Genomic DNA, 15,052 nt, shown 5'->3' with positions numbered 1-15,052 from the left:
AAAGAAGAAATGGTTATGGTCAATAAGATTAAATACCGGTCCTGCATTAAAAGGCACCATTAATTTGGGAGGCTCTTATACCTTCGGCCTTTTTGCACGATCTGGGCGCTAAAGCGATTATGGTCATGGTAATTCCACGAATTAATTCCTTTCTGACCCGCAACAAACAACTCTCTTAATGTACGCTATATAATTTTAGATAGTTGGTTGTGAATTCATTGAACAATCTTTTCTAGCAAAATATTCTTAAATTTTATATGTTAAATAAATAATCTTGTTTTATCGATGAAATATTATTTATCGGATTAGCATAAAACAATAATTGCATTTGTAACGTTAATTTATTTTCTACAATTTAATTTAGTTTATACAAGATGCTCTGTGTACATTATCTATGTACAAAACACTTTTACTAGTAGTAAATAATTCTTATAGATAACTATTCACTATTCAGACACTCCATTGGAATTAAAAAGTTGTCCTAGCTTATGCCACTGTTAACGATGTGCTAATTAATGATTAAAGTCACTCTATAGTTAGATCAAGTTTTAATTACTTTTATAAAACTGACTGTCACGCAAACTTTAAATGTCTTTAACTGGGCTCCACGTCTACTTTGTCGAAAGTAGTTTTCTTATCCTACGAAAATAACTGACTATATATATATATATACACACAATGGCATAATTGTCGTAAATATCCCAAAACTTGTCCTACGCTTGTAAACCAAATAACCAGATGCGACGAATAAATGCATAAAATAAGTAGTTTAATCTGGTAAATAGCTTTAACCGAATGACATATTCAATCTTTTCGATCATTGTAACTTCAACAATTCTATTTGCGGCACAATAAAAATGTAAAATGTAGCTCCACTATCATACAATGCAAAACGGGGATTACACAGCGCAATATTTTTCCCATATCCGCGGTGATTCGCACATTGCTGGCAGTCCAGGGTTGCATCACCCTATGACGGAATTATTGCATCGTTGCGATTCACAATCTCTCTCCCTGACGCACATCGGGCATATATGTTTATGTATTGCCTTTAATGACGCGCCCACCCCTCCTGTTCACGGGCACTTAAATACTCGGCTTAATGGAGTGGAATTAAGGCAAAGGAATAACTCATTCGTACGCATAAGGGGTGCGCTACACTCCCAACCTTTAATAACTTTATTTCGGCGCAGGGGCTTTCCTACTTCTTCAGTCCTACTCGATTCGGTCACATAAAATCTTATCGACGCAAATTTTAGACGAGTAGCGATTAAGTGGATCGATCTTAATTCATCTCCGGCCATGTGCTCTTGTTGTGTTTGTGGAAACAGAAAATTGTAAAGCTGGAAATAATAATTATGTATCAAGAAATGCTACCGTATATTTTTACAGCGGTATATTTTTATTAAAAACAAAAGAACGTAAAATTTTTTTAGAGATTTAAACATATATTTAAAGATTTAACTACAATTTATATTAATTTTCGCGATTTAACAAAATATTTTTATTATATACATAAGATAACAATTGCTATATTATATTCGTATTTGTTTAAAAACTAAATTTATTTCTTTTGTTTGGGAAGTAGTGTTATAGTGGGGATTCTAAGCCATGGGGCGTTGAGGGGGGTGTGGGGACGGGGGTATCTGGGAGGCGCGAGGGGTCTGATATTAGGGAAAGGGGGGTGGGGGGGGGGGAGGGTCCTACACACGTTCGAAAGTAGATCTGTTTATCTTTGCGGTTGATTTATAGCCGGGGGTATTTTAGAAGTCGTAAAACCTTTTTTTTTCTAGTTTTATGTTCATTTTATGACCATTAGAATATTATGGAAAAAAGAGATTTTAAGCGCCGGCGTTCGGCAGCTTTGTACCCTCGCGGAAAATCTCCCATGAAACTGGAGCGAAACATGTTCCGAAATTTTTAGGGAAAGACCTGCAACTGCAAGGTGTTTATTTTTGTAGTTGATTTATAGCCGGGGGACATTTTAGAAACCATAAAAGTGTTTTTTTCTTTTTTTCTAATTTTTATGTTCATTTTATGACCATTAGAATATTATGGAAAAAAGAGATTTTAAGCGCCGGCGTTCGGCAGCTTTGTACCCTCGCGGAAACTCTCCCATAAAACTGGAGCGAAACATGTTCCGAAATTTTTAGGGAAAGAACTGCAACTGCAAGGTGTTTATTTTTGTGGTTGATTTATAGCCGGGGGACATTTTAGAAACCATAAAAGTGTTTTTTTCTTTTTTTCTAATTTTTATGTTCATTTTATGACCATTAGAATATTATGGAAAGAAGAGATTTTAAGCGCCGGCGTTCGGCAGCTTTGCACCCTCGCGGAAAATCTCCCATGAAACTGGAGCGAAACATCTTCCGAAATTTTTAAGGAAAGAACTGCAACTGCAAGGTGTTTATCTTTGTGGTTGATTTATAGCCGGGGGACATTTTAGAAGCCATAAAAGTCGTGGGAAAGCAATAGAAATTTTTGGCCAACGCTGCGACGAACATGTCGGAACGTTTTTATAGATGCAAAAGCGTTGACGTTCGGTAGGATGTGTTAAGACAGCATTAGGCGAAATATAAGAAGAATGAGAGCCCCGTCAAACCATAGTACGATTTGAAAGGGCATAGAGGAAGCTGTGGAAAAAAAAAAAAATTGAGTGGTTACTATCAGGCATTAGAATTGTTAGTGACAGTGAATAGTGAATAGTGAATAAATGGAAAATATTAATTTTGAAGCGATAATAGACGAGTCGTCAGACGAAGAGCATGCGTTGTCGGACGATAGTAATTATATTAGTGATTGCAGTAATACCGATTTTGACGACAACGTAGTTGAAAATGAACAACTCCGTGCGCAAAATCAACGTAAGATTTGCGCCATACACTTTTATTATTCAACGGGTGGTGCTCTAGCTCTCTGTGCTTCGTGTATGGACACCTTTCGAGATGACATCGGATTAATATACGAAATACGGAGACATAAAGTTACATCGCCCGATGAGGTGGATATGCGATGGTGCAGTAGCTGTCAAATTTTATTACATATAATAATGTCGCGTAATATGTGTTATGTTTGCACACCAAAATAGAGAGAGAAAAAATGGAAAACGTGCAGCAGAAAGAACGCGACTTGTTGGAGCGTTCCCACCAAGTCACCACATTGGGTGAATATTTTGGATGGCTGCAGCATTGCGAGGAGTTTATCGAAGAGCTTGAAGAACGCAGCCGTGTCAAGCGTCCACGACTCTCGATCGGAAATAGACAATCTTTGGTGACAAGAATTGCGCGACTCGAGGGTGCAAAAACTCGATTGCAGAGACAGTTTATACCCAGTGGTGGTGATTATAGTAGTGAAAATAACTCGGAGAGACTCATATGGCGAGAGATTGATACGGCGTTTGAGAGCCGCATCTTGACTGGTGCGGTTATAAATTATAATCACATCGAACCTCGTCAATTTTTGGAAGATGCGAGTGACATTGTGCTCGAGCACGTGCGAGACGTTATGCAAAAACATAACAGTGTGAAAGTGAATACAGTGTTTAACGGCGAGTTTGTGGCGGGCGATAAGCATGCCAATAAATCAATCAATACGAGAAACTGTGAACTCTTACATACATCCGATTTACGCGAGTGGTATGAGCGGCGAGTCGTCGAGCCAATCCTTGCATCGCTCGAAGAATTTCAGGAACGCGATAGCGGATGGGCATTATCGCGTATACTAAATTTGACTGTAAATATAAATAAATATAATCCTATGCGCGCCGGATGTTACGTGCAATTATCGCGAAAGATAATAATGAAACGCGCAGTGGTTAACGTGCAATCTAAAGACAATGCATGTTTTGCGTGGGCGGTAGTGGCTGCTCTGTATCCAGCTGAAAGATGCGCACACCGACAATCATCGTACCCGCATTATACAACAGTACTAAATCTCCAAGATATTGAGTTTCCAGTCACTCTTAATCAAATTAAAAAATTTGAAATTTATAATGACATTTCAATCAACGTGTACAGTTTTGAAAATGAAAACATTGTCCCTATTCACCTTACGGAGCAAAAGAGAGACAAGCACGTCAACTTGCTCTACGTGCAAGATGCGCAAGATATCGGACATTTTGCATGGATCAAGAATCTATCTAGACTTGTTAGTATGCAACTCAGCAAACACAAGACTAAAAAATATATCTGCGATCGGTATGTATATTTAATAAAACTGTCTAAAAATATTTAAAACAAGGATATAAAAATTTTAACTTTTATTTTACAGATGCATGCACTATTTTCACTCGGTCGAGAAATTGCAATCACATACAGTAGACTGTGGAAAGATGAACGACTGCGCTATCCGATTACCGAGCGATAAGGATAAGTGGCTCGCATTTACCAACTACAACAGGAAGGAGCGACTACCTTTCGTCGTGTACGCCGACCTGGAGTGCGTTTTGGTGAAAAAAAAAGAAGAAAATTTTTATCAACATCACCAAGTATTTAGTATAGCTTATTATGTACATTGCTCGTACGATAATTCGTTATCCGCGTATCATTCTCGTCGCGAAGCCAATTGCGTTGCATGGTTCACCGACGAACTTAAAAATTTGGCGCAACATGTAGAAAATATTTTAACAACCAATGTCCCCATGGTAAATTTAACGCAAAATGAATGGAAAGAATTTCGAAGTGCGACTCAGTGTCATATATGTGAGAAACCATTCGTAGAAGATGATACGCGCGTACGCGATCATTGTCATTTGACCGGGCGGTACAGAGGTCCCGCGCATTCAAATTGCAATCTAAATTACAAAGAATCTTTTTGCATTCCAATAGTATTTCACAATTTATCTGGTTATGATTCTCACTTTATAATCGAGGAAATAGCCACAGCGTTCGAAGGGGGAATCGATTTACTTCCGATAACAAAAGAAAAATATATTTCATTTACAAAACATGTTAAAGGTACGAAAAACAAACCGGGAAATCACATTAAATTACGTTTCATAGATTCATATAAATTTCTCACAACAAGTCTCGACAAATTGGCGTCTTTTCTGAGCAAGGATAAACTCAAAATTTTACAATCGGAATATAAAAATTTATCCGCCGAAGATTTCAATTTATTAACAAGAAAAGGTGTCTTCCCGTACGAGTACATTGACTGCGTAGATAAATTGCAAGATGCGTGTTTACCATCACGAGAATCATTTTACAGTTCCTTGACAGGTAACACAGTATCTGAGAGCGATTACGCGCACGCTGAGATTGTGTGGAAGCGATTCTCCATTCGAACGCTAGGCGAATATAGCGATCTGTATTTAAAAATCGATGTTTTGTTATTAGCAGACATTTTTGAAAATTTCCGAGAGAGTTGTATCAAGAGTTATGGACTCGACCCCGCGTATTACTATACTCTTCCCGGTTACACGTGGGACGCCATGTTAAAGTATACGAAAATTATATTTGAATTACTCACAGACATTGACATGGTTATGTTTATCGAACGAGGTATACGCGGTGGTCTGAGTCAATGTTCCAACAGGTACGCGCGTGCTAATAACAAGTACATGCAGTCGTATGACTTATCAAAACCATCAACGTACTTGATGTATTTCGATGTTAATAATTTATACGGATGGGCAATGTGTCAACCATTGCCCTACGCCGATTTTCAGTGGGTCGATAATGTTTCCAATTTTGATGTATCATCGATCGCGCTCGATTCGTCTACAGGCTACATCCTCGAAGTCGATCTCGAGTATCCGCAGCATCTTCACGATTCGCACACTGACCTACCGTTTTGTCCGACACACGACAAACCACCCGGCAAGCGCGAGGGCAAGCTTCTCGCAACCGTATACGATAAGAAGCGTTACGTGATACACTACCGCAACCTGCAGCAATGTTCACGTCACGGTCTTCGTGTTACAAAAATTCATCGTATATTACAATTCACTCAATCTCCGTGGCTCCGTACTTATATAGAACTCAACACAAAATTTAGAACACTGGCAAAAAATGATTTTGAAAAAAATTTGTACAAACTAATGAATAATGCAGTGTTTGGCAAAACGATGGAAAATGTGCGCAATCGCGTAGATGTTAAACTTTTAACAAAATGGGACGGAAGGTACGGCGCAGAGACATTGATTGCAAAACCAAATTTTCATAGCAGAAGCATTTTTTCGGAAAATCTAATCGCTGTAGAATTACGTAAACTCGAGGTGAAATTCTACAAACCAATTTACGTAGGTATGTGTATTCTCGATATATCCAAGATATGTTTGTACGAATTTCACCACGATTATATGGTACCAATGTATCGGGAGAGATGCAAAGTCATGTACACTGATACGGATAGTCTTATATATCACATTGAGTGCGACGATGTGTACGAGAATATGAAACGCGACATCAGCAGATTTGATACGAGCGACTATGCGATAGACAATGCGTACGGTATACCGCTCGTGAATAAAAAGGTACCGGGTCTAATGAAGGATGAAAACAATGGTACCATAATGACTGAATTTGTCGGGCTTAGAGCAAAAATGTATGCGTTGCGCGTGGATGGTAAGAAGGATACGAAAAAGGTAAAAGGCGTCAAGAGTAACGTTGTTGCGAGAACGATAACGTTTGACGATTACACGCGGTGTTTGAACGAAGAGATTGAAATAACGCGTAGTCAATCGTGTATAAGATCAAAATTACACAAGGTATACACCATTCGCGAAACAAAAATTGCTCTAAGTCCGTACGACGACAAGCGGTATATCGTACCTACAACTATTGATACGTTACCGTGGGGACATTATAAGATATCTTTATAAAATATAATGTGTGTGTGTGTGTGTGTGTGTGTGATTTTTTTTTCTTGTATGTATATTTCATATTTTTTTTATATATTGTAATGACTATTGGAAAGGATCTATTAATAAAGATTTTGTATATTTCAAATATTTCATATATTTTTTTTTTTATATTGAATACATTGTATTTCTTATAAAATTAAATTACATGATCCTTATGTACCCAAGAATTGTGCGAGCTATCAAATCCCAACCATTTCACGTAAACCTCGTCACCCCTCCTGCGCAGTACTTTCTCCACGAGATACACATCTGGATAATTCGCGCGATGCAACTCGTGCTCGTAAAATGCTCCAGCGATAGATTTTTTGCGATAATCCTCGAGTAGATATGTTACGGGATTAGTATGTTGCACTTTAACAATCTTAAACACCTCGGTTGTCCAATTTGGCGTGTAACCCTTTTCGAAAAGTTTTTTGTATTTGCTAACGCGTACCAGGTCACCTACTTTAAACTTTGCAGGAGCAGCAATTTTTATACTGTTGTATACAGTATTTAAAAGTCTATCAGCGATCGTGGGAGTAACATCGATAGGTCTCATATTGATAGTGCGATGTTTTCGCGCGTTATATTCTGCAACGAGTCGGGATAGCGCGTCAATCCACTTGTAAGTTCCGTTCAGCGTAAACATCTTCCACATGTCGTTCTTCAGCGTGCGATTGAATCGCTCGACGACAGACGCCTTCAATACCGAATATGTGGAATAGTGATTAATGTTATGTTTCCGTATAAGCCGTTGCACATCGGTATTGTAAAATTCCTTCCCGTTATCAGTTTGTATGTTTTTCGGGCATCTCTTGCTATCTCGAATTATTTTGGCGATTGCATCAGCCGTCTCCCTTCCACCTTTACTCTTGAGTGGTGCAGCCCATGCATACTTGCTCAACACATCGATGACGGTGAGTATGTAGTGGTAACCTTTGTTGAAACGAGAATACGGACGCATCTCGACGATGTCGGCTTGCCACAGATCATCGTATCCCCGCACTATGACGTGTCTTCGGGGAAAATTTTTTCTCGCTGGCGCATGCAGTTCGTTCACCAACTGTCGTCTCTCCAAACTATGTTGATTCTTTGCTTTGTCAGTTTTTCTCGATGTCCGTTTGTTGTTAACATTTTTTTCACTCATTTTCGTTTATCGCCTTTAATAGCCGTTCTTGACCTGTTCTTGACCTGTTCTTGACCTGTTCTTGACCTGTTCTAACCTGTTCTTGGCCTGTTCTGACCTGTTCTTGACCTGTTCTGACCTGTTTTTGACCTGTTCTTGACCTGTTCTGACCTGTTCTTGACCTGTTCTTGACCTGTTCTTGACCTGTTCTTGGCCTGTTCTGACCTGTTCTTGACCTGTTCTGACCTGTTCTTGACCTGTTCTTGACCTGTTCTTGACCTGTTCTGACCTGTTCTTGACCTGTTCTTGACCTGTTCTTGGCCTGTTCTTGGCCTGTTCTTGGCCTGTTCTTGGCCTGTTCTTGGCCTGTTCTGACCTGTTCTTGACCTGTTCTGACCTGTTCTTGACCTGTTCTTGACCTGTTCTGACCTGTTCTTGACCTGTTCTTGACCTGTTCTTGGCCTGTTCTTGACCTGTTCATCGCCGTCCTTCACCCATTCGAATGGGTGAAGGACGGCGATGAACAGGTCAAGAACAGGCCAAGAACAGGTCAAGAACAGGTCAGAACAGGTCAAGAACAGGTCAGAACAGGTCAAGAACAGGTCAGAACAGGCCAAGAACAGGCCAAGAACAGGCCAAGAACAGGCCAAGAACAGGCCAAGAACAGGCCAAGAACAGGTCAAGAACAGGTCAAGAACAGGTCAGAACAGGTCAAGAACAGGTCAAGAACAGGTCAAGAACAGGTCAGAACAGGTCAAGAACAGGTCAGAACAGGTCAAGAACAGGTCAGAACAGGCCAAGAACAGGTCAAGAACAGGTCAAGAACAGGTCAGAACAGGTCAAGAACAGGTCAAAAACAGGTCAGAACAGGTCAAGAACAGGTCAGAACAGGCCAAGAACAGGTTAGAACAGGTCAAGAACAGGTCAAGAACAGGTCAAGAACAGGTCAAGAACGGCTATTAAAGGCGATAAACGAAAATGAGTGAAAAAAATGTTAACAACAAACGGACATCGAGAAAAACTGACAAAGCAAAGAATCAACATAGTTTGGAGAGACGACAGTTGGTGAACGAACTGCATGCGCCAGCGAGAAAAAATTTTCCCCGAAGACACGTCATAGTGCGGGGATACGATGATCTGTGGCAAGCCGACATCGTCGAGATGCGTCCGTATTCTCGTTTCAACAAAGGTTACCACTACATACTCACCGTCATCGATGTGTTGAGCAAGTATGCATGGGCTGCACCACTCAAGAGTAAAGGTGGAAGGGAGACGGCTGATGCAATCGCCAAAATAATTCGAGATAGCAAGAGATGCCCGAAAAACATACAAACTGATAACGGGAAGGAATTTTACAATACCGATGTGCAACGGCTTATACGGAAACATAACATTAATCACTATTCCACATATTCGGTATTGAAGGCGTCTGTCGTCGAGCGATTCAATCGCACGCTGAAGAACGACATGTGGAAGATGTTTACGCTGAACGGAACTTACAAGTGGATTGACGCGCTATCCCGACTCGTTGCAGAATATAACGCGCGAAAACATCGCACTATCAATATGAGACCTATCGATGTTACTCCCACGATCGCTGATAGACTTTTAAATACTGTATACAACAGTATAAAAATTGCTGCTCCTGCAAAGTTTAAAGTAGGTGACCTGGTACGCGTTAGCAAATACAAAAAACTTTTCGAAAAGGGTTACACGCCAAATTGGACAACCGAGGTGTTTAAGATTGTTAAAGTGCAACATACTAATCCCGTAACATATCTACTCGAGGATTATCGCAAAAAATCTATCGCTGGAGCATTTTACGAGCACGAGTTGCATCGCGCGAATTATCCAGATGTGTATCTCGTGGAGAAAGTACTGCGCAGGAGGGGTGACGAGGTTTACGTGAAATGGTTGGGATTTGATAGCTCGCACAATTCTTGGGTACATAAGGATCATGTAATTTAATTTTATAAGAAATACAATGTATTCAATATAAAAAAAAAATATATGAAATATTTGAAATATACAAAATCTTTATTAATAGATCCTTTCCAATAGTCATTACAATATATAAAAAAAATATGAAATATACATACAAGAAAAAAAAATCACACACACACACACACACACACACATTATATTTTATAAAGATATCTTATAATGTCCCCACGGTAACGTATCAATAGTTGTAGGTACGATATACCGCTTGTCGTCGTACGGACTTAGAGCAATTTTTGTTTCGCGAATGGTGTATACCTTGTGTAATTTTGATCTTATACACGATTGACTACGCGTTATTTCAATCTCTTCGTTCAAACACCGCGTGTAATCGTCAAACGTTATCGTTCTCGCAACAACGTTACTCTTGACGCCTTTTACCTTTTTCGTATCCTTCTTACCATCCACGCGCAACGCATACATTTTTGCTCTAAGCCCGACAAATTCAGTCATTATGGTACCATTGTTTTCATCCTTCATTAGACCCGGTACCTTTTTATTCACGAGCGGTATACCGTACGCATTGTCTATCGCATAGTCGCTCGTATCAAATCTGCTGATGTCGCGTTTCATATTCTCGTACACATCGTCGCACTCAATGTGATATATAAGACTATCCGTATCAGTGTACATGACTTTGCATCTCTCCCGATACATTGGTACCATATAATCGTGGTGAAATTCGTACAAACATATCTTGGATATATCGAGAATACACATACCTACGTAAATTGGTTTGTAGAATTTCACCTCGAGTTTACGTAATTCTACAGCGATTAGATTTTCCGAAAAAATGCTTCTGCTATGAAAATTTGGTTTTGCAATCAATGTCTCTGCGCCGTACCTTCCGTCCCATTTTGTTAAAAGTTTAACATCTACGCGATTGCGCACATTTTCCATCGTTTTGCCAAACACTGCATTATTCATTAGTTTGTACAAATTTTTTTCAAAATCATTTTTTGCCAGTGTTCTAAATTTTGTGTTGAGTTCTATATAAGTACGGAGCCACGGAGATTGAGTGAATTGTAATATACGATGAATTTTTGTAACACGAAGACCGTGACGTGAACATTGCTGCAGGTTGCGGTAGTGTATCACGTAACGCTTCTTATCGTATACGGTTGCGAGAAGCTTGCCCTCGCGCTTGCCGGGTGGTTTGTCGTGTGTCGGACAAAACGGTAGGTCAGTGTGCGAATCGTGAAGATGCTGCGGATACTCGAGATCGACTTCGAGGATGTAGCCTGTAGACGAATCGAGCGCGATCGATGATACATCAAAATTGGAAACATTATCGACCCACTGAAAATCGGCGTAGGGCAATGGTTGACACATTGCCCATCCGTATAAATTATTAACATCGAAATACATCAAGTACGTTGATGGTTTTGATAAGTCATACGACTGCATGTACTTGTTATTAGCACGCGCGTACCTGTTGGAACATTGACTCAGACCACCGCGTATACCTCGTTCGATAAACATAACCATGTCAATGTCTGTGAGTAATTCAAATATAATTTTCGTATACTTTAACATGGCGTCCCACGTGTAACCGGGAAGAGTATAGTAATACGCGGGGTCGAGTCCATAACTCTTGATACAACTCTCTCGGAAATTTTCAAAAATGTCTGCTAATAACAAAACATCGATTTTTAAATACAGATCGCTATATTCGCCTAGCGTTCGAATGGAGAATCGCTTCCACACAATCTCAGCGTGCGCGTAATCGCTCTCAGATACTGTGTTACCTGTCAAGGAACTGTAAAATGATTCTCGTGATGGTAAACACGCATCTTGCAATTTATCTACGCAGTCAATGTACTCGTACGGGAAGACACCTTTTCTTGTTAATAAATTGAAATCTTCGGCGGATAAATTTTTATATTCCGATTGTAAAATTTTGAGTTTATCCTTGCTCAGAAAAGACGCCAATTTGTCGAGACTTGTTGTGAGAAATTTATATGAATCTATGAAACGTAATTTAATGTGATTTCCCGGTTTGTTTTTCGTACCTTTAACATGTTTTGTAAATGAAATATATTTTTCTTTTGTTATCGGAAGTAAATCGATTCCCCCTTCGAACGCTGTGGCTATTTCCTCGATTATAAAGTGAGAATCATAACCAGATAAATTGTGAAATACTATTGGAATGCAAAAAGATTCTTTGTAATTTAGATTGCAATTTGAATGCGCGGGACCTCTGTACCGCCCGGTCAAATGACAATGATCGCGTACGCGCGTATCATCTTCTACGAATGGTTTCTCACATATATGACACTGAGTCGCACTTCGAAATTCTTTCCATTCATTTTGCGTTAAATTTACCATGGGGACATTGGTTGTTAAAATATTTTCTACATGTTGCGCCAAATTTTTAAGTTCGTCGGTGAACCATGCAACGCAATTGGCTTCGCGACGAGAATGATACGCGGATAACGAATTATCGTACGAGCAATGTACATAATAAGCTATACTAAATACTTGGTGATGTTGATAAAAATTTTCTTCTTTTTTTTTCACCAAAACGCACTCCAGGTCGGCGTACACGACGAAAGGTAGTCGCTCCTTCCTGTTGTAGTTGGTAAATGCGAGCCACTTATCCTTATCGCTCGGTAATCGGATAGCGCAGTCGTTCATCTTTCCACAGTCTACTGTATGTGATTGCAATTTCTCGACCGAGTGAAAATAGTGCATGCATCTGTAAAATAAAAGTTAAAATTTTTATATCCTTGTTTTAAATATTTTTAGACAGTTTTATTAAATATACATACCGATCGCAGATATATTTTTTAGTCTTGTGTTTGCTGAGTTGCATACTAACAAGTCTAGATAGATTCTTGATCCATGCAAAATGTCCGATATCTTGCGCATCTTGCACGTAGAGCAAGTTGACGTGCTTGTCTCTCTTTTGCTCCGTAAGGTGAATAGGGACAATGTTTTCATTTTCAAAACTGTACACGTTGATTGAAATGTCATTATAAATTTCAAATTTTTTAATTTGATTAAGAGTGACTGGAAACTCAATATCTTGGAGATTTAGTACTGTTGTATAATGCGGGTACGATGATTGTCGGTGTGCGCATCTTTCAGCTGGATACAGAGCAGCCACTACCGCCCACGCAAAACATGCATTGTCTTTAGATTGCACGTTAACCACTGCGCGTTTCATTATTATCTTTCGCGATAATTGCACGTAACATCCGGCGCGCATAGGATTATATTTATTTATATTTACAGTCAAATTTAGTATACGCGATAATGCCCATCCGCTATCGCGTTCCTGAAATTCTTCGAGCGATGCAAGGATTGGCTCGACGACTCGCCGCTCATACCACTCGCGTAAATCGGATGTATGTAAGAGTTCACAGTTTCTCGTATTGATTGATTTATTGGCATGCTTATCGCCCGCCACAAACTCGCCGTTAAACACTGTATTCACTTTCACACTGTTATGTTTTTGCATAACGTCTCGCACGTGCTCGAGCACAATGTCACTCGCATCTTCCAAAAATTGACGAGGTTCGATGTGATTATAATTTATAACCGCACCAGTCAAGATGCGGCTCTCAAACGCCGTATCAATCTCTCGCCATATGAGTCTCTCCGAGTTATTTTCACTACTATAATCACCACCACTGGGTATAAACTGTCTCTGCAATCGAGTTTTTGCACCCTCGAGTCGCGCAATTCTTGTCACCAAAGATTGTCTATTTCCGATCGAGAGTCGTGGACGCTTGACACGGCTGCGTTCTTCAAGCTCTTCGATAAACTCCTCGCAATGCTGCAGCCATCCAAAATATTCACCCAATGTGGTGACTTGGTGGGAACGCTCCAACAAGTCGCGTTCTTTCTGCTGCACGTTTTCCATTTTTTCTCTCTCTATTTTGGTGTGCAAACATAACACATATTACGCGACATTATTATATGTAATAAAATTTGACAGCTACTGCACCATCGCATATCCACCTCATCGGGCGATGTAACTTTATGTCTCCGTATTTCGTATATTAATCCGATGTCATCTCGAAAGGTGTCCATACACGAAGCACAGAGAGCTAGAGCACCACCCGTTGAATAATAAAAGTGTATGGCGCAAATCTTACGTTGATTTTGCGCACGGAGTTGTTCATTTTCAACTACGTTGTCGTCAAAATCGGTATTACTGCAATCACTAATATAATTACTATCGTCCGACAACGCATGCTCTTCGTCTGACGACTCGTCTATTATCGCTTCAAAATTAATATTTTCCATTTATTCACTATTCACTATTCACTGTCACTAACAATTCTAATGCCTGATAGTAACCACTCAATTTTTTTTTTTTTCCACAGCTTCCTCTATGCCCTTTCAAATCGTACTATGGTTTGACGGGGCTCTCATTCTTCTTATATTTCGCCTAATGCTGTCTTAACACATCCTACCGAACGTCAACGCTTTTGCATCTATAAAAACGTTCCACATGTTCGTCGCAGCGTTGGCCAAAAATTTCTATTGCTTTCCCACGACTTTTATGGCTTCTAAAATGTCCCCCGGCTATAAATCAACCACAAAGATAAACACCTTGCAGTTGCAGTTCTTTCCTTAAAAATTTCGGAAGATGTTTCGCTCCAGTTTCATGGGAGATTTTCCGCGAGGGTGCAAAGCTGCCGAACGCCGGCGCTTAAAATCTCTTCTTTCCATAATATTCTAATGGTCATAAAATGAACATAAAAATTAGAAAAAAAGAAAAAAACACTTTTATGGTTTCTAAAATGTCCCCCGGCTATAAATCAACCACAAAAATAAACACCTTGCAGTTGCAGTTCTTTCCCTAAAAATTTCGGAACATGTTTCGCTCCAGTTTTATGGGAGAGTTTCCGCGAGGGTACAAAGCTGCCGAACGCCGGCGCTTAAAATCTCTTTTTTCCATAATATTCTAATGGTCATAAAATGAACATAAAAATTAGAAAAAAAGAAAAAAACACTTTTATGGTTTCTAAAATGTCCCCCGGCTATAAATCAACTACAAAAATAAACACCTTGCAGTTGCAGGTCTTTCCCTAAAAATTTCGGAACATGTTTCGCTCCAGTTTCATGGG

General features: G+C 39.6%; 3 protein-coding genes across 5 annotated transcripts in view; 1 reads left to right on the top strand and 2 right to left on the bottom strand.

The window, feature by feature from the left end:
• The window catches only part of LOC140676071 (uncharacterized), a 347,777-nt gene that overhangs the window by 152,732 nt on the left and 179,993 nt on the right, over positions 1 to 15,052 (bottom strand). The window lies entirely within an intron of this gene.
• Positions 1,696 to 4,243, top strand: LOC140662739 (uncharacterized). Its single transcript, XM_072886337.1, has one exon. The coding sequence runs from the start codon at positions 3,100 to 3,102 to the stop codon at positions 4,231 to 4,233; it is 1,134 nt and encodes a 377-aa protein (XP_072742438.1). The 5' UTR covers positions 1,696 to 3,099; the 3' UTR covers positions 4,234 to 4,243.
• On the bottom strand, positions 12,706 to 14,424 carry LOC140676389 (uncharacterized). The gene has a single exon (XM_072911390.1). The coding sequence runs from the start codon at positions 13,837 to 13,839 to the stop codon at positions 12,706 to 12,708; it is 1,134 nt and encodes a 377-aa protein (XP_072767491.1). The 5' UTR covers positions 13,840 to 14,424.

The sequence above is a fragment of the Anoplolepis gracilipes genome, chromosome 2 (genome assembly GCF_047496725.1).
Source record: "Anoplolepis gracilipes chromosome 2, ASM4749672v1, whole genome shotgun sequence".
In the NCBI taxonomy this organism is placed as follows: domain Eukaryota; kingdom Metazoa; phylum Arthropoda; class Insecta; order Hymenoptera; family Formicidae; genus Anoplolepis; species Anoplolepis gracilipes.
This window is presented reverse-complemented; position numbering and strand designations above follow the sequence as displayed.

What these genes read in the sequence shown, in the direction of transcription:
- LOC140676389 (XM_072911390.1), bottom strand. Translation starts at nt 13,839, where the DNA reads ATGGAAAACGTGCAGCAGAAAGAACGCGACTTGTTGGAGCGTTCCCAC.
- LOC140662739 (XM_072886337.1), top strand. Translation starts at nt 3,100, where the DNA reads ATGGAAAACGTGCAGCAGAAAGAACGCGACTTGTTGGAGCGTTCCCAC.